We start from the raw sequence: 15,815 nt of genomic DNA, 5'->3' as shown, positions 1-15,815 counted from the left end.
TGGAAACAAACACTTTGGCGTCCCCTGAGAATTGAAAAATAGTTATCATCAAGACATCAACCAAAGAAGAACCTTATCTCTCTCTAGAGCTCTCTCACTGTTTTTTTTTTTTTTTTTTTTAATGAACTAAAATGACAGTGATCTCATGCTCCTCCTTCTCTTTGGAACATAATCTCTTCGAGACAATATCTTGTCTCCAAAGATGCTCAAAGCAAGATGATCTTAAGCAAATCCACGCTCGCATGGTGAAAACTGGCTTGATGCAGGATTCTTACGCAGTGACAAAGTTTCTTTCTTTCTGTATTTCCTCCACTTCTTCTGATCTTTTGCCTTATGCCCAGATTGTGTTTGACGGTTATGATCGACCTGACACTTTCTTGTGGAACCTCATGATCAGAGGATTCTCTTCCTCAGACGAACCCAAGACGTCTCTTCTTCTGTACCATCGAATGCTTTCTTGTTCAGCTCCACATAACGCGTATACTTTCCCGTCTCTTCTCAAAGCTTGTTCGAATCTATCTGCATTTGAAGAAACAACGCAAATTCACGCACAGATCACCAAACTTGGATACGAAAACGATGCCTATGCAGTGAATTCTCTGATTAATTCATATGCTGTGACCGGGAACTTCGAGCTAGCTCACCTTCTCTTTGACAGAATGTCCAAACCAGATGCTGTCTCGTGGAACTCTGTGATCAAAGGGTACGTCAAAGCTGGAAAATTGGATATTGCACTAGCGTTATTCCAGAAAATGGCAGAAAAGAATGCTATTTCATGGACTACGATGATCTCTGGGTATGTTGAAGGAGGGATGAAAAAGGAAGCTCTGCACTTATTTCATGAGATGCAGAATTCAGATGTTGAGCCTGATAATGTTTCCCTCGCTAATGCTCTCTCAGCTTGTGCTCAGCTCGGGGCACTCGAGCAAGGGAAATGGATTCATTCCTATCTTAATAAAGAAAGAATCAGAATTGATTCAGTTTTGAGCTGTGTTCTTATAGATATGTATGCAAAGTGCGGCGAAATGGAGGAAGCTTTGGGAGTGTTCAAGGATATAAAGAAAAAATCAGTGCAAGCTTGGACAGCTTTGATTTCCGGTTATGCATACCATGGCCATGGAAGAGAAGCTATATGCAAGTTCATGGAGATGCAAAAGATGGGAATAAAGCCAAATGTGATTACTTTCACTGCGGTTCTCACGGCGTGCAGCTACGTAGGACTAGTTGAAGAAGGAAAGTTGATTTTCTACAGCATGGAGAGAGATTACAACCTTAAACCAACCATCGAGCATTATGGCTGTATTGTTGATTTACTCGGTCGGGCTGGATTTCTTGATGAAGCAACACGTTTCATCCAAGAGATGCCTTTGAAGCCAAATGCTGTGATATGGGGTGCGCTGCTCAAAGCCTGTCGGATTCACAAAAACATCGAATTAGGAGAACAAATTGGAGAAATCTTAATTGCAATGGATCCATTTCATGGTGGGAGATATGTTCATAAGGCTAATATCTATGCTTTGGCCAAAAAGTGGGACAAAGCAGCTGAAACAAGAAGATTGATGAAAGAACAAGGAGTTGCAAAAGTTCCAGGATGTAGTACAATCAGCTTGGAAGGGACAACACACGAGTTTTTAGCAGGAGACAGATCACACCCAGAGATAGAGAAAATTCAATCTAAATGGAAAACGGTGAGAAGGGAACTTGAGGAACACGGGTACGTACCAGAGTTAGAGGATATGCTGCTTGATCTAGTTGATGATGATGATGAAAGAGAGGCTATTGTGCATCAGCACAGCGAGAAATTGGCTATAACATACGGGTTACTCAAGACTAAACCAGGAACTGTTATACGTATAATGAAGAATCTCCGAGTATGCAAAGACTGTCACAGAGTATCAAAACTCATATCTAAGATATACAGGAGAGATATCGTAATGAGAGATAGGACAAGGTTTCATCATTTCAGAAATGGGAAATGCAGTTGTGGTGACTACTGGTGAAATTTGGAGAGGAAGAACAACTTTTATTGCTTAAGAACTTGACATTATAACAGAAGTTAAAAGTACATTGTTTTTAACTAATGCTGAGAAGCTGTGTTGCGGTCCAAGACTGTCCTGGCTCTAGCTTGACATCCCCAAGCTGAGAGTTAAAAATAATAAGCAGGAGTTAGAAACATTCGAGTCCATAAGTATTGTAGTGGGCAAAGACTTGGGTGCAAACTGATATACCTTTGCATTTTCAACGCACACAAAGTCTCTGTAACAAGCCTCCATCTGAGTATGCGGGTTCCACAAGACCGCATCCGACCAACTGCATTTTCCAAAAACAAGTAATATACATGAGGCACAGAACGAATTCTGAAACGGAAGTTAACCTAGTCTCTCTGTATAAAGCCACATTAAGTGTCTCAATAAACCTACTTTGTGTTTTTGATGATTATTTTATCACCCAAGCCATTATCCAACAGCAATTCATTAGGAGCATCAAGATAGACGCAATCCAAGAATCCAGGAAAAGTGACTTCATCTCTGGAATGTTAGAAAATAAGGAGTGAGAACCATTAAACATGTGAAATTAAAAGCAACAAAAACTGTAACTAATGAAGGAAAACAAATACCAAAACCAACCTGTCTTCTTGACCCTCTATTGGGTTTTTAGGGTCAGGATCCTTATTGAGAGTTTTACAACCCTTTAGACCTCTAACAGATGCATCCGCGGAAGAAGCCTGATGAATCCAAAAGCAATTTTATATGAAGAAAAATTTGGATACATGGAGTCAATTTGCAAACCATAGTATTAGATCATGGGAACACACACTTCAACGCCAAAGCTGGTTGACTCTAAACTACAGCGTTTAAACGAGAAGAAGATTTAAAAGCACATACACGGAAGTAAGTATGCAGGGCAGTGGTGAAAGAGAAAGCTTTGTTGTCTTTGTTGGTTATCTTAAGCTCGGTGGAAAGGGAGTCGGCGCCAACAATGACCTAAAGCAGCAAAACAAACACTGTTAAAGAATATGAAATCTAAACATACAAAGAGTGTCCCATTAATCAAAAGGACGAATAAGGGCATTGTAGAAACCTTGTATAGAGCCTGGAAACCAAAGTCCCACATGGCTCGACTATACGGACCATCCTTGAGCTCAAGAGTAACAGTGGCATTGTCATCAGAATTCTCGGAATCAAGAACAGACCAGTCCATGTTCCTTCCAAACCCATGCTAATAATGATTCAAAGAGAGCATAATAAATAAGTAAAAAAATAAAAAAACAGATTTGATGAATAGAATGAAAAATTTTCAATGAGGGAATACCTGTTGAATTTTCCCAGGTCCAAACTGGGGAAAACAATGTGGAATCCCTCCGCTAAATCCAATAACAATAAAGAAATTTGAAGAAAAAAAGGGAAGACATTCATTACTCAGGCTCAGGGAGAGTTTTAAAGGTAAATAAGTTGGAGTTCTGAGTAACAAAGTTAAATGTAGAAAGACACACACACACACAAACCTAATGGGCTTAATCTTATTGAAGACAGCGTCTGGTCTGACAAAAAGAAGATCTTTACCACTCGCAACTTTCCAAGATGTAATGCATCCTCCAAAGAGATATATCTCAGCCTCACTGAATCCAATAAAAGAAAAACTAAAATCTACTGCAAGCAAATTTGATGACTTACCTTATTACAACACAATGAATGAGGCAGGGTGGGTGAATCTAGTAGTGTTATACCTGTTCTGAGGAGAAGTGAGGACGAGTTTTGGCAAATTGCCTTGTCCTTCTGCGACTCTTACTCCAGTAGCTGAAGAAGCCATGGCTGAGACTCCTCTCCTTCTGCCAAAAAAAGTTCAAGATCGGTTGTTTTATTCAAAGATTAGACAAATTAGAAAAGCGAAGAAGTGACGATGCAGTTCTCCAAATTACCGGTTAAATCGGAGCTGATTGGGAGAATTGAAGGTGAGGAAAGAGTCAGAGACGGAAACAATCGCCATGTTTTGCTCTCCTTCAGTCACTCTCTATCTTTATATATTTTGATTTGTGCGGGTGGGTCGATGATGAGATTGAATAAAAATCACAACGCAGCAAACTAATGACGACGACATCATTTTTATTTCATCAGAGAGGAAACGGCTCTTCAAACGACGGTCGGGACCCAATCGTTAATGTTGTTGACCACTTCAGAATATCGTTTTTATGGATTGACGAATATTCCAATCCCACCCCAAGTCCGACAACAAAACTAATAATGAGTGTTGAGTATTAAAGAAAGTTTCTGGGCTGTTACTCACAAAGGCCAGGCCCAATATTACTCACGGGCTAGTTTTTTAAAAAAAAAAAAAAAAGAATAAGCTGCATAACGCTAGAGAGAGGGGTCGAACCTCTGACCTTGTGGTTAACAGCCACACGCTCTAACCAACTGAGCTACTCCAGCAACCTGTTAAGAGTTATACCTTACCTTTTTTTATACAAATATTTTTCATGTGCGATATAGTGAAAACTAAAAGCTTCAAGTCGATGACGGCATGTTCGTAAGGTTATAAAGCAAAGGGAAACCAAAACTTTCTCTTGTGAGGGTGATAATATTACACCACAAAAATTTCTGAATGTGATCTACATCAAAGTAATGTGACCTTACATGTGTGAAGCTGCACAGTAGACTGGCTTCTATTTTTGACAAGGATACATCAATTAACAGGGACGTGGAATGGCTTCGTTACAGATTGATGTGAATAGATCAGCATTGACAAATTATATGGTCAGCTTACCGAGGAGTTTTTTTCCATCAATAGAAAGAAAATAAAATTACTCATATCAAAAGTATACAACAAAATCGCATAGGATACAATAAAATTCATATGTTTGAAAAGACAAGTTCAACCCAAACGAACATTATCTCCCGTCTTTCCTTACACCAATAAAAGAGTTTCAAAACTGTTGTTTGTATCTAATCTTGAAGCTGTCTGTGTTTAGATTTTTTTCACAAAATCAACTACAAATGCTCTTGCCTGAACTCTCCTCATCTTCATTTTGCACCTGTAACTCTCCTTTCTTCACAGTACTTCGCTGCCTGCAACTTCGTAAAAGTAGGCGATGTTATGATTTCAAATATTCTCAACAATCTTAAGTCATGTAAGAAAGAGCACAAGAAAATAAATACCGGTAGTAGCATCTCGCGCCTTTTTCACTGGTTCTTTTGCAGATTCAGCTGTTTCAGAAGTGAAAAGCAAAGAGTTTATGGGTCTTATTATTGTGCTTTTACCAATTGAATATTCTCTTTATTATTCAATTCCTTACCCTTAAACTTTCTCTTCTTCTTAGCTCTCCTTCTCTTTCTCTCTTCCTGTGTAAGCTCAGACTCATCCTTAATGTCACCTTTCCCGGAAAAGATTTCCTCCGGGGCAAGCATTGCTGCATCCGAGACTGCCACGGGCGCAACCTACGTAGTACACACGGAAGTAGTTGCTTAGTAAAATGGTGCCACGCTCCCAATTCCTTAACAAATAAGGAAGGATTGAGAAAACAACAGAATTACCTCTTCCATTGCTATGGCCGGGACATTCGTTTGTATAGACATTTCTTCAATCACCTGAAAGTTTTGGGAAAATAAGAAAAAGAAATTAGCTTCAGTCCAGAGCTATATTTGAGGTGATCATCATTTCGGATCTAAGCAAGAAACATACAGGTTTAGGTGTGAAGTGGAAGTGGGAGAGAGCATCCAACTTCAAGCATAGATTCTTGAACAACATGCTTGCCTGATTTAACATTTATAAGTAAGAGTATGGGATATAGAGACTAACATTGAAAGGAGAAGACAGATAGGTAAATACAAAAACTCAGGAAATATGAGGATCAAATCAAGTTGGAACCTCTTTCTTTAGTTCATCAGAGAAAGTTGTTGGGGCAAAAGCTGGATTAGCCGTCCGAACGTATTCGTCCTACAAATAACCAAATGGACCAAAACACATTTGTAAGTTTGGTTATCTCCCAAAAACGAAATAACACAATCAGATATTGTACATCATACAAACCTCGTAAACTTCGGCAAGACCTTTCTTGCTTTTGCTCTCGTCCTGCATATTTTCAAAAGTAACAAACCGATTGTACTGTTATTCATCAACTATTAAACCAGAGCACAAAAAAAGAGGGCAGAGATAATAGTTCTTCAATAAAACTCACCATTTCCTTGGCTTCTCTTTTTGCTTTAGTGGGCATGCTAGGTGCTCGTTGAACATCATCAAAACGAGCCTAAGAAGTCACAGTATCAGTTACACAAAACCACGGAATGTAGGAAAGGAGACCAATGTTACATATTACTGCCCACAAGTAGTTACCTCAATGATTCTGCTCTTGATCAAATCTTCAAGTGAGGCTGTGACCTCTTCTGTGATTACAGGAGCAGGCCTGGCATTGTGCTCAAAATCTAAATCAACTTCTAGAGCACTGTTCTTTGGCCTCTTTGCAGCAGTTATCTTTTAACAAGACAAATCATACACACATTTAGTTATAGAAAGCAAAATGCAAATTTTTTTACAGTGTAATAATCGTCGGGAAAAACATGGCTGGCTACCTCTCCCTGCATTGTCCAGTGTTTAGGATCTAAGTTTGTTTTCTCCATCTGTTCAATCTTGGATTGAACCTTTAATCGTTCTTTCTCATGTGTAGAGAGCTTTTCATTACCCTAAAGGAAGACAAAATAGTTCATAAATAAGAAATGAAGTCATTACATATCACAAAGCCATGCATAAGTTAAGCATCACAATACTTGGTTTTCTCTTTCAGCTTCGTCATCTTCACTTAAATCTTTCCACTTTACTTTTGTCTCCTTCTTTTTGCCGCCAAAGAAATCAGTGTACCTAATTATGAATGATAAGGAAAAAAAATCTTAGAACAAATCTACAGCGATACTGCTCTAAGCCCAAGGAAGCAAAAATGCAGATGATTGGAATACAAAGTGGTATGCGTATTCTCTAATTAGAGAGCATAGAAACATACTTTGCTTTTCCTAATTTATCCGCCTCTTCGTCGTCACCACCAGCAAAAGCACCAAACTAAAGCACAAGAACAATAAAAGATCAACCAAGAGAAAAAAAAAATGAGCCAATGATTGTAATCACTCACCCCACTTTATATTCTTAAACACTGAGGTATGTGCTTACCTCATCATCTTCTTCTTCATCCTCGTCCTCCTCATCATCTTCTTCATCACGCAAATTTTGTTTCTTTCTCTTTGCTACTCCCTTGTTGTTCTTGTAGTCAATCCCATACTCTTCTGCTTCACCATCCTCTAAAAACTCCTCCAATTCTTTTATCTTGAAGAACTTGTCCTCTATTCCTTCATTGTCTCCATCCTTTTCCTCCTCATCTTCTTCATCTCCGTCCTCTTCTTCATCTTCGTCATCTCCGTCCTCTTCTTCTTCTTCATCTTCATCTTCCTCTTCCTCTTCTCCTTCGCTTTCATTACCTTCTAGCTCATCATCACCCGAGTCATGACCATCCATATCCATCTCATCCACATCATCTTCATGAGAAACCTTGAGGGTCAAATTCCCAAGTTTACGAATCTCTTCAGGGTTTTTAGCAAATCTATTAACTTCCTGCCGCAAGCTAGACAACAACGGTTGAGACTGCATATCAATTTGCTGCCAAATCTGCTCCGCATCAAACCCATCAACCAAGAGCTCATCAAATGGAGATTTAGGGTTGTACGGCTTCAACTTCTCGAAGATATGCTGAGATGCAGCGCGAGCCACCTCAGATATTGAACTTGGCGCTAGAAACACTGGTGGTTCAGTTGACTTAAGCTTCTCAAGGGCTTCAAAGCCCGGATCTTTTACAATCGCCATTAGATTAAAGCAACCAAACGTATCAAATCGTTGCTTCCTCGGTGCGCCCAGATATTAGGGTTTCTTCGATTGAACAAAAACAGTAGGGTTTATCAATGGCGGTGGTTAGGTTTTGGAAGAGGAACACGGAGAAGAGAAACCTCAATGAGTGTGTTTCTCAAAAACCCTGAGATAAGTCCCCGGTAAAACCTCTTAACCAGACAGAGAGTTTCGACCTCAGTAATTGGGTCAATATTTGGGCCTTTTAATATTGTGTTTTGGCCCAGATAGTAAAATCACGACAATGGTGGGCATTCATAATTCAGACATGAGAAAACCCCACATTCGTCCGAAATAGACTGCTTTATACAGATTCTGGAAAGTTGTATAATCAAGACTTGTTTAAACTGCAGAAATTGACACAATTCAATTGCTGTATAAGAGTTTTGAAATCCGAAAACATCATTGTTGCTTAGAATTATGGATACGATAAATCTATGTGTTTACCCACTTACAATATGAATGATTTGATGGGATTAGAGATTCAAAAGTATTAATCTAAGCCTTCCTACTACATAATCAAAAGGGGATTGAGCTACAACACATCGTTGATGAATTTTTCAGTGAGTTCTTTAGGAAGTCCCATGACTGTATCAACTCCTCCCACCTACGACATTACAACAAAAAATCCTTCAGTAGTGTGTAATCAATCATACGCTGAAACAGAAAGGAATTAAACAGCTATATAGATCAAACATTCGAGCTCCTTGTGTTAAAGGGCACTAACCACGGAATCGACAAATGGTGAAATGAGGGGATGCTCCAGTGTTAAGCCTCCAGCAACCTTGTAAGTTATTGCATCATCAATCTGAAGATCAAAGAAGACACAAACTCATTTGTTAAAACAAACTAAGATCCATGGTAAGAGAAGAAGAACTAGTGTTTTAAAGAGCTTTATTTACAAGATTGTCGATGACTTGTTCTGGTATCTCATGGAAATAGACCTGCATCACAACAATCACCAAACAAACTGTTCAATCCACTGAAAACAAGAGGTTGAGGAAAGAAGAAGAAATAGTGTTTGTGTACTACCTCTGCTTTGTCCCATCCTCCTCTTCTAACTCCAGTTTTCAAGTTGCTAACTAGAACAGATCCCACAACACCTCCGTGTGATCCGGAGTAGCCTGTGTAGAGATTTCAAACAAAAATCTTAAATCACAACCTTACAAGTGGGCTAGTAGTATCATAGAACACCTGAAAGCAATTAAGCTGCACAAAACCTTTGATAAATTCACGAGCTTCTTCTTTAGTGGTTGGTTTTTCTCTAATAACACCTTTGTACACAACAACCTAAGAAACTCCATCACCATATAACACATCAGCTCAAGATTAAAGAAACCACAGAACATAAGACAATCCAAAAAATGTTAAGACATTATGTCAGCATACAGTGTCTGCAGTAATCAAGAGTGTTGGTTGAGGATCCTGTGCAAACTGGCTTTCACCTCCCAGTTTCGATATGATCTCATTTGCCTAGTCAATTACAATTTTACCGTCATCAATTCAATATGGTAAGATAGAAGTACAATAAAACTAAAATCGAAGTCAAACAAAACAAAACCCTAGTAGATTATAAAACCTTGGCTTCAGCAAGAGCCACAACCAAATCTTCAGGCTTGTCTGTCCTAATGGCTTTCTCATCAATGTCTGCAGTCTTGAACCATAATAATCCCAAAGCCAACAACGTCAACTTACTACTTAACAATCCAGAGCAAACAAAAAAATAATCAAACATAGACATACCACGATGGTGTAATCATATCCCATTTCAGCCAGAATCCGTTTTCTCGCCATGGACTGAGAACCCAGAATCAGCTTCACACGTTCGAGAGAATATTTTTTGCATTTCGTTAGCAATTTATAAAATTTCAATTCTATTATTCTAAAAAGGAAAAAAAAAAAAAAAAAAAAAGAGGATAGTAGAGAGTCGACTAGAGAGAGAAACCTTGAATCCTCTCTCCATCGCCTTCGAGGTCATCGTGGCGTTTTGCTCTAAACGGAAGAGTGAGGATGGGAAAATTGCAAAAAACAACAAAAACTGAAGAAACAATTTGACCATGTCCACCTCAAACTCAACTCTCCCCCAATTTCAAGGAATAACGCCAAATTCGCTTCCACTTTATCTTTCCCTTTTTTTTTTTTTAATAGATTTTTTTTCTTTTTTTTTTCAATCATAATAAGATTCTTTTAAACATTTGTTTTCTTATACTTATAAACTAAACCAACGATGTTTTAATATAAAAAAATTGAAGGTATTTTCTATATTGTGTGGTATTAAAAAAAACAAGCATTTCCTTCTATAAATGAAAATTTGGCATATTTCAAATCATCAATTTCTATTCTTTATTTTAAAATTTTAATACTCAATAATCGTTTTTAATATTATTGTTGGTTATTTTGTGGTAACTTTTCCTGTCACTTTCATCAAATCATGACCAAACAGTCCAAACTTCTCACATGGAACTAGGCTGTCTAGCTAAATTTTTCATATAATTAGGCTAGCTAGCTAATTTATTTGTCCTTTCTTTTTCTTTTTTTAATTAGAAAACAAAAAAAACTGGGAACGATTTTGTAAACCTTCGAAAAATATTATTGACGTTGTATGTATAAGTAAAAACTCTTTGAACTATTTTATAAATTATCAAAACTATTGGGGATAAAATAAATACGTTTTTTAAAAGGGTTGTAATCATAAATACACTGAGTACTAGTTTTGAACTTCTCAAAAATATGGAAGCTATTTTGTAAATCATACAACTAATAGGACTATTTGATAAATAATAAAAACTAGTGGGGCGAAAGTAACAAGGATAGAGAATAAGTGGTAACAAGTGACACTGAAACTTGACCAGTGAAGACTACATACAATGTGGCGCCGGAGCTTCAGTACTTTGCCGGGGGAGAAATGGGACGCGGTGGTGATCGGCGGAGGTCACAACGGCTTAACCGCCGCGGCTTACCTAGCACGTGGTGGTCTCTCCGTAGCTGTTCTCGAGCGCCGTCATGTCATCGGTGGGGCGGCAGTGACGGAGGAGATCGTACCTGGCTTCAAATTTTCACGCTGCAGTTACCTTCAGAGCCTGCTTCGTCCTTGCATCATTAGGTTTTTGATTAACCATTCTTTTTTTTTTCTTCTTTTGATTTTGTTGTTGGATTGTTTTGACGTTTTTGGATCATTATTTTGATTTTGGAATCCAAAGAGAATTAGAGTTAGGCAGACACGGATTGAAGCTTCTGAAGAGAAGTCCTTCATCGTTTACACCTTGTTTGGATGGACGTTATCTTCTGCTTGGACCTGATCATGAACTTAATCATTCTGAGATTTCCAAGTTCTCCAAACATGATGCTGATGCTTACCCAAGGTTGTTTTTTTTTTTTTCAAATACAATGCTAATTTGGGAATGTGATGATTAAAAGTTTTAATTACTAAAACTACTGTTAAAAATTTGTTACAGATACGAGAAGCAGCTAGAGAGGTTCTGTGGATTCATGGATCCTCTTTTGGATGCAACTCCCCCAGAATCTTTGCAAGGTGCCTCTTCTTTGAACGATAAGCTGCGCAATAAAATGTACAAATCTGCTTTCTGGGCTCGTTGTCTCCGCCAAGCAGCTTCTTTGGGGCAAAAAGATATGGTGTATGATCTCCTATCTTAAAGATTAAGCTGTCTCTATGTTATCTTTTACTGCTTGGTTTAGATGCTTGATAAAGTACAATACTGTGTTATTTTTTTTAACTTATGAAGGGACTTCATGGATTTGTTATTGGCCCCAGCTTCAAAAGTTTTGAACAACTGGTTTGAGGTGGTTTTCTGATCTTGGCACCTTTTGGCCCTACAAATAGCATTAGCAATTAGTCTGATGTTGTATTCACACACGTTTTGTGTTGGCCTTTTGCCTTCCAGTCTGATGTCCTGAAGGCGACTCTTGCAACAGATGCCGTGATTGGATCTACGGTAATTGAACTTCCTAATATCTTGAGCTTGAGGTTCCAAAAGTTCTTATAGTTGACTCATTTTGTGATATATACTTATTCTAATGGCATGTTAAGGTGAGAGATGCTTCTTAGTCATACTATATTTCGGAGTTAATGTAGTGCTCTGATCATTGATACACAGGCCAGTGTCCATACTCCGGGAAGTGGATATGTCCTCCTACATCATGTGATGGGAGAAACGGATGGAGAGAAAGGCATTTGGTCGTACGTATCTGGATTATTGAATTGTATTTTCCTCTAAATAATTCGGCAATGTTGAAAAGCGGCGTATGTTTTGCATAAGTCAGGATACCTAAGCACTTTAAGAACTCTCTTAGCAGATTTTAATAAACATGTATCTGTGAGGTCAAAATGAAAAGCACAAGATGATTTTTTGATAAAACAAGGCCTGTCTATCCTGAGTAAACTAATAAGAAATTAATTTGCAGTTATGTTGAAGGTGGGATGGGCTCTGTCTCCATGGCTATAGCCAATGCTGCAAAGGAAGCTGGCGCTCAGATTTTCACAAATGCAGAGGTATTTATTTACAGATCTTTTTGAATGTATCCCTCTTTCCTACAATATGCGGAACAGTGGAGCTCTAGTTATCATTATCTCTTATCAGAAAGCAGGGCAGCTAAGTTTATTCGAATTTGCTTTTCAGGTTTCTGAAATACTGACTGACGATTCTAGCATCGTGACAGGGGTTAGTTTGTCTTCATTGATTTCTGGATGAAGTGAAACTTAAAATCAAACTCATATGAAATAATTTGGTATAAGGTTTTGCTTGCTGATGGTACGCGGGTGGAGTCATCAGCTATATTATCCAATGCAACCCCTTACAGAACTTATGTGGTAAATTTTTAGAGTCCTTTGCCTAAATTCAAAACTCCCAGTATATGTCAGTCTAAATTGTGTTGTTTGCAAAAAAACTTATGGGTTGTTCTTTCTTTTTGGATAACAGGAATTGGTTCCGACCAATGTTCTTCCCGAAAAATTTGTCGATGCTATCAAGAACTCAGATTACAGCTCTGTAAGTATTTTATGTCATTTAAGTCCCCCATTCTTTCGATCAAGGGAAGATAAATCTCTAAACAAACTAAAAGTTTTTTTTGTTTTATCATACCAGCTAGCTAAGTATCTGCTGATTGGCTGTTTAATTGTTGTGAACAGGCAACTACCAAAATAAACTTGGCTGTTGACAAGTTACCACAGTTCCAGTGCTGCAACACAAATCATTCGAGTCCAGGTCCGGAGCACTTTGGCACTATACACATTGGTGCGGAGAGGTATGCTACGTGTACTTTTATCTTGACTCTTTGTATCTCCAAGAACAAATAAAAGTTATCAATGGCTCTGTTCTATCTTTGGCCTCTGTCAGCATGGACGAGGTTCACTCAGCATGTCATGATTCTGAAAACGGCCAACCATCGAGAAGACCAGTGATCGAAATGACTATTCCATCCACGCTAGATAACACCATATCTCCTCCAGGTACACATATTCTCCCCCGTTTGGTTGTTTAGGATTAGAAATCTAAATGTGAATTTTTATGTAGGGAAGCATGTAATCAACTTGTTCATCCAATACACTCCTTACAAGCCATCAGATGGAAACTGGGAAGATCCTACTTACCGAGTTAGTTAGTTGTACACTCTTGCCTAGCGTCATTACTGTTACTTTTCGAATTTACATTCCTTGAAACTTACAAGACATGCTCGGGTTTGTTGTTGATTGTGTAAAATCAGGAAGCATTTGCACAAAGGTGTTTTAAACTGATTGATGAATATGCACCCGGGTTTAGCTCATCCATCATTAGCTACGACATGTTGACTCCTCCTGACCTGGAACGGCAAATTGGTCTCACAGGTATATTAAGTTGAGGATGTAGAAAGAGATCATGAATACATGGGATATGGCCAAACCATATTGACATATTGCTCATTTGTGTCCTGCAGGTGGAAATATATTTCACGGTGCCATGGGATTAGACTCTCTCTTCTTGATGCGCCCAGTGAAAGAATGGTACGTGTCTCTCACAATTCAAAACAGTCTTTTTACGATTTATAAATATGATTCAAAACTTTGTTGGAATGTGACACAGGTCGAATTACAGAAGCCCTTTGAAAGGTCTCTACTTGTGCGGCAGCGGAGCTCATCCTGGAGGCGGAGTAATGGGCGCACCAGGAAGAAATGCAGCGCATGTTGTTCTCCAAGACTTGAAATGAATCTAGCGAGGATAAATCTCAGACTATGCAATGTAGTAGACCTTCATGTGTAAGTGTTTTTTCCATTGCTGTGAAACCTCTGTCTGCGCCGGAGGCTTCGGTCTCAGACGCGTGAACATAGTTGTTATCAACGAATAAGAATCATCCACGTGTAAGTAAACGTAAAAAGCCCTAAAAATCAACAAAAATGGAAAGTGCCCTACACAACGAATATGGAAAGTGAACAAAGGGAGCGACGGCGCCGCAAAGAAAAAAAAATGATGTCTCTTCCTCTCCAAGACGACGACGAGGAAAACGACATAGACGAAGCCAAAATGCTCCTCATAGGCGAGAACGGTATCGACAATGAGAGTTTATCTCCTGCTCATCTGCGTGACGGTGCACCGGAGCTCCAGGAGTACAACATCCGGTCAATCGAGTCAACGGTCGTGATTCGTCAGCTGACGTCACAGGGTCTCTCCTTCCAGCTCTGGCCAGCCGCTTCTACCTTCGTAACGCTGCTTGATAACTACCGACGTGACCCTAGCAGCAGCCCACTCACCGCCACACTCTCGTCGCTAACGAAATCATCTCCATTGAACATACTCGAGCTCGGATCTGGAACCGGCGCCGTCGGAATCGCTGCGGCAGTCACTCTCTCTGCTAACGTCACGGTGACGGATCTCCCACACGTCTTGGACAATCTCAATTTCAACGCCGAAGCGAACGCTGAAGTTGTGGCGAGGTTCGGGGGGGAAGTCCACGTGGAGCCACTCAGATGGGGAGAAGCTGATGACGTGGAGGTTCTAGGTCGGAACGTTGACTTGATTCTTGCCTCGGACGTGGTGTACCACGACCATCTCTACGAGCCTCTCCTCGAAACGCTGCGTTTGATGATGGCCGCGATGCAGCTAGAGGGGAAGAAGCTAATATTTCTGATGGCTCATCTAAGAAGATGGAAGAAAGAATCTGTCTTCTTCAAGAAAGCTCGAAAGCTCTTCCATGTCGAAGTTATACACTCTGATGTTGTTCAACAAGGTTCTAGAATCGGTGTTGTGGTTTACCGTTTTGCCACAAAACAGCCAAATCAAAATGGTCGGCTTGTTTCATGTTAACATGCAGCAGTTGCATATTATCTGGATCCGTTAATTTCCTTAATAAAAACTTCCCAAAAAATGTTTGTCAATTCATCAAGTGGTTATTAAATTACGTATGAGTGAGAGTTCATGGAAAAGGAAAAGTATTTAAGGCTCTTCGGAGTCTACGTATAGTCCAAAAGAAAAATATAAAGTAAGCAGCCTCTGAAGAAGGGAAACTTTCGTACCCATAGATTTTTTATTCTGACGTTAATGTTGGCTTCTTTTGGAGTTTGTTGTCAAATTAAATATTTTGTTGACCGTTTATTGTATATCAATTTACAGAGCTACTCCTACTATACTAGTAGTTTAGTTTGTGATGTAGTGTATGTCAGTCAATTAAGGATACTCAAACACAGAAAGATTATAATCTTTGTGTGATTGATGTTCGTTTTTGTAAATATTGACATAAGCATTAGACAATTGCGAAAAAACTAACGTACGTTATATCGGTATATGTTAACTTGTGTTTGATGGTGTGAAAGTTTGAAGTGGACGAGACGATGTGTGAGGTCACTGAGGTGAGTATGAAACGACCATCGACCAACCAATGTTTAGTCTTCGTAACTAACTTTATAGATAATTAGGCAACATCCATCAGATGATTTTTTCTTCCAACAC

The 15,815-nt window shown here is 39.0% G+C and overlaps 5 protein-coding genes, 1 non-coding gene and 1 pseudogene across 8 annotated transcripts; 3 read left to right on the top strand and 4 right to left on the bottom strand.

Moving 5' to 3' along the window:
• Positions 1-131: 131 nt before the first annotated feature.
• Positions 132-2,439, top strand: LOC104762921 (pentatricopeptide repeat-containing protein At5g66520 pseudogene; annotated as a pseudogene). Its single transcript, XR_015588566.1, has one exon. The product of XR_015588566.1 is annotated as a pentatricopeptide repeat-containing protein At5g66520 pseudogene (transcript).
• LOC104745732 (putative glucose-6-phosphate 1-epimerase) lies at positions 2,003-4,228 on the bottom strand. The gene is made up of 10 exons (XM_010486331.3): positions 3,920-4,228; positions 3,728-3,829; positions 3,506-3,619; positions 3,313-3,364; positions 3,082-3,219; positions 2,886-2,984; positions 2,628-2,725; positions 2,421-2,528; positions 2,229-2,310; positions 2,003-2,139 (listed from the first exon to the last, which is right to left on the bottom strand). The coding sequence occupies exons 1-10, from the start codon at positions 3,985-3,987 to the stop codon at positions 2,074-2,076; spliced, it is 927 nt and encodes a 308-aa protein (XP_010484633.1). The 5' UTR covers positions 3,988-4,228; the 3' UTR covers positions 2,003-2,073.
• Positions 4,229-4,353: 125 nt separating this feature from the next.
• On the bottom strand, positions 4,354-4,427 carry TRNAN-GUU (transfer RNA asparagine (anticodon GUU)). Its single transcript has one exon. It is a non-coding gene; the product is annotated as a tRNA-Asn (tRNA).
• Positions 4,428-4,933: 506 nt separating this feature from the next.
• LOC104762920 (M phase phosphoprotein 10) lies at positions 4,934-8,225 on the bottom strand. 2 transcript variants are annotated; one of them, XM_010486328.3, is made up of 13 exons: positions 7,153-8,225; positions 6,989-7,044; positions 6,759-6,849; positions 6,564-6,674; positions 6,328-6,465; positions 6,173-6,241; positions 6,025-6,066; positions 5,863-5,931; positions 5,677-5,748; positions 5,529-5,582; positions 5,291-5,432; positions 5,154-5,201; positions 4,934-5,069 (listed from the first exon to the last, which is right to left on the bottom strand). In XM_010486328.3, exons 1-13 carry the CDS (start codon positions 7,837-7,839, stop codon positions 5,047-5,049), a joined length of 1,602 nt encoding a protein of 533 aa, XP_010484630.1. In that variant the 5' UTR covers positions 7,840-8,225; the 3' UTR covers positions 4,934-5,046. The 2 variants fall into 2 exon arrangements, with proteins under 2 accessions (XP_010484630.1, XP_010484631.1); XM_010486329.3 differs by having other exon boundaries at positions 4,934-5,063.
• A 1-nt stretch (position 8,226) lies between these two features.
• On the bottom strand, positions 8,227-10,149 carry LOC104762919 (uncharacterized). The gene is made up of 9 exons (XM_010486326.3): positions 9,824-10,149; positions 9,622-9,693; positions 9,458-9,532; positions 9,268-9,351; positions 9,099-9,168; positions 8,911-9,002; positions 8,781-8,822; positions 8,606-8,686; positions 8,227-8,485 (listed from the first exon to the last, which is right to left on the bottom strand). The coding sequence occupies exons 1-9, from the start codon at positions 9,935-9,937 to the stop codon at positions 8,414-8,416; spliced, it is 702 nt and encodes a 233-aa protein (XP_010484628.1). The 5' UTR covers positions 9,938-10,149; the 3' UTR covers positions 8,227-8,413.
• Positions 10,150-10,653: 504 nt separating this feature from the next.
• On the top strand, positions 10,654-14,239 carry LOC104762918 (uncharacterized). Its single transcript, XM_010486325.2, has 16 exons — positions 10,654-10,981; positions 11,079-11,240; positions 11,334-11,513; positions 11,622-11,679; positions 11,781-11,831; positions 11,994-12,076; positions 12,301-12,388; positions 12,516-12,557; positions 12,632-12,706; positions 12,816-12,884; positions 13,025-13,140; positions 13,233-13,345; positions 13,410-13,489; positions 13,600-13,720; positions 13,810-13,876; positions 13,956-14,239. The coding sequence occupies exons 1-16, from the start codon at positions 10,746-10,748 to the stop codon at positions 14,077-14,079; spliced, it is 1,665 nt and encodes a 554-aa protein (XP_010484627.1). The 5' UTR covers positions 10,654-10,745; the 3' UTR covers positions 14,080-14,239.
• A 52-nt stretch (positions 14,240-14,291) lies between these two features.
• LOC104762917 (uncharacterized) lies at positions 14,292-15,244 on the top strand. Its single transcript, XM_010486324.3, has one exon. It carries the CDS (start codon positions 14,292-14,294, stop codon positions 15,171-15,173), a length of 882 nt encoding a protein of 293 aa, XP_010484626.1. The 3' UTR covers positions 15,174-15,244.
• Positions 15,245-15,815: the final 571 nt, after the last annotated feature.

This window comes from Camelina sativa, chromosome 18, assembly GCF_030686135.1.
Source record: "Camelina sativa cultivar CO46 ecotype springtype chromosome 18, ASM3068613v1".
Taxonomy (NCBI): domain Eukaryota; kingdom Viridiplantae; phylum Streptophyta; class Magnoliopsida; order Brassicales; family Brassicaceae; genus Camelina; species Camelina sativa.
This window is presented reverse-complemented; position numbering and strand designations above follow the sequence as displayed.

Bases quoted from the DNA above. Each gene is read 5' to 3' on its own strand.
- LOC104762920 (XM_010486328.3), bottom strand. From the start codon at position 7,839: ATGGCGATTGTAAAAGATCCGGGCTTTGAAGCCCTTGAGAAGCTTAAG. The intron at 6,850-6,988 runs GTATGTTTCTAT...ATTCATAATTAG, and splicing joins GATAAATTAGGAAAAGCAAA to GTACACTGATTTCTTTGGCG. The intron at 5,932-6,024 runs GTTTGTATGATG...GGTTATTTGTAG, and splicing joins GTCTTGCCGAAGTTTACGAG to GACGAATACGTTCGGACGGC.
- LOC104762918 (XM_010486325.2), top strand. From the start codon at position 10,746: ATGTGGCGCCGGAGCTTCAGTACTTTGCCGGGGGAGAAATGGGACGCG. The intron at 11,680-11,780 runs GTGGTTTTCTGA...TTTGCCTTCCAG, and splicing joins TTTTGAACAACTGGTTTGAG to TCTGATGTCCTGAAGGCGAC. The intron at 13,141-13,232 runs GTATGCTACGTG...GGCCTCTGTCAG, and splicing joins ATACACATTGGTGCGGAGAG to CATGGACGAGGTTCACTCAG.
- LOC104762917 (XM_010486324.3), top strand. From the start codon at position 14,292: ATGGAAAGTGAACAAAGGGAGCGACGGCGCCGCAAAGAAAAAAAAATG.
- LOC104745732 (XM_010486331.3), bottom strand. From the start codon at position 3,987: ATGGCGATTGTTTCCGTCTCTGACTCTTTCCTCACCTTCAATTCTCCC. The intron at 3,365-3,505 runs GTTTGTGTGTGT...TATTGGATTTAG, and splicing joins AATAAGATTAAGCCCATTAG to CGGAGGGATTCCACATTGTT. The intron at 2,311-2,420 runs GTAGGTTTATTG...TGGAAAATGCAG, and splicing joins ATAATCATCAAAAACACAAA to TTGGTCGGATGCGGTCTTGT.
- LOC104762919 (XM_010486326.3), bottom strand. From the start codon at position 9,937: ATGGTCAAATTGTTTCTTCAGTTTTTGTTGTTTTTTGCAATTTTCCCA. The intron at 9,169-9,267 runs GTATGCTGACAT...GGAGTTTCTTAG, and splicing joins TCTTGATTACTGCAGACACT to GTTGTTGTGTACAAAGGTGT. The intron at 8,486-8,605 runs GTTAGTGCCCTT...GTAATGTCGTAG, and splicing joins CACCATTTGTCGATTCCGTG to GTGGGAGGAGTTGATACAGT.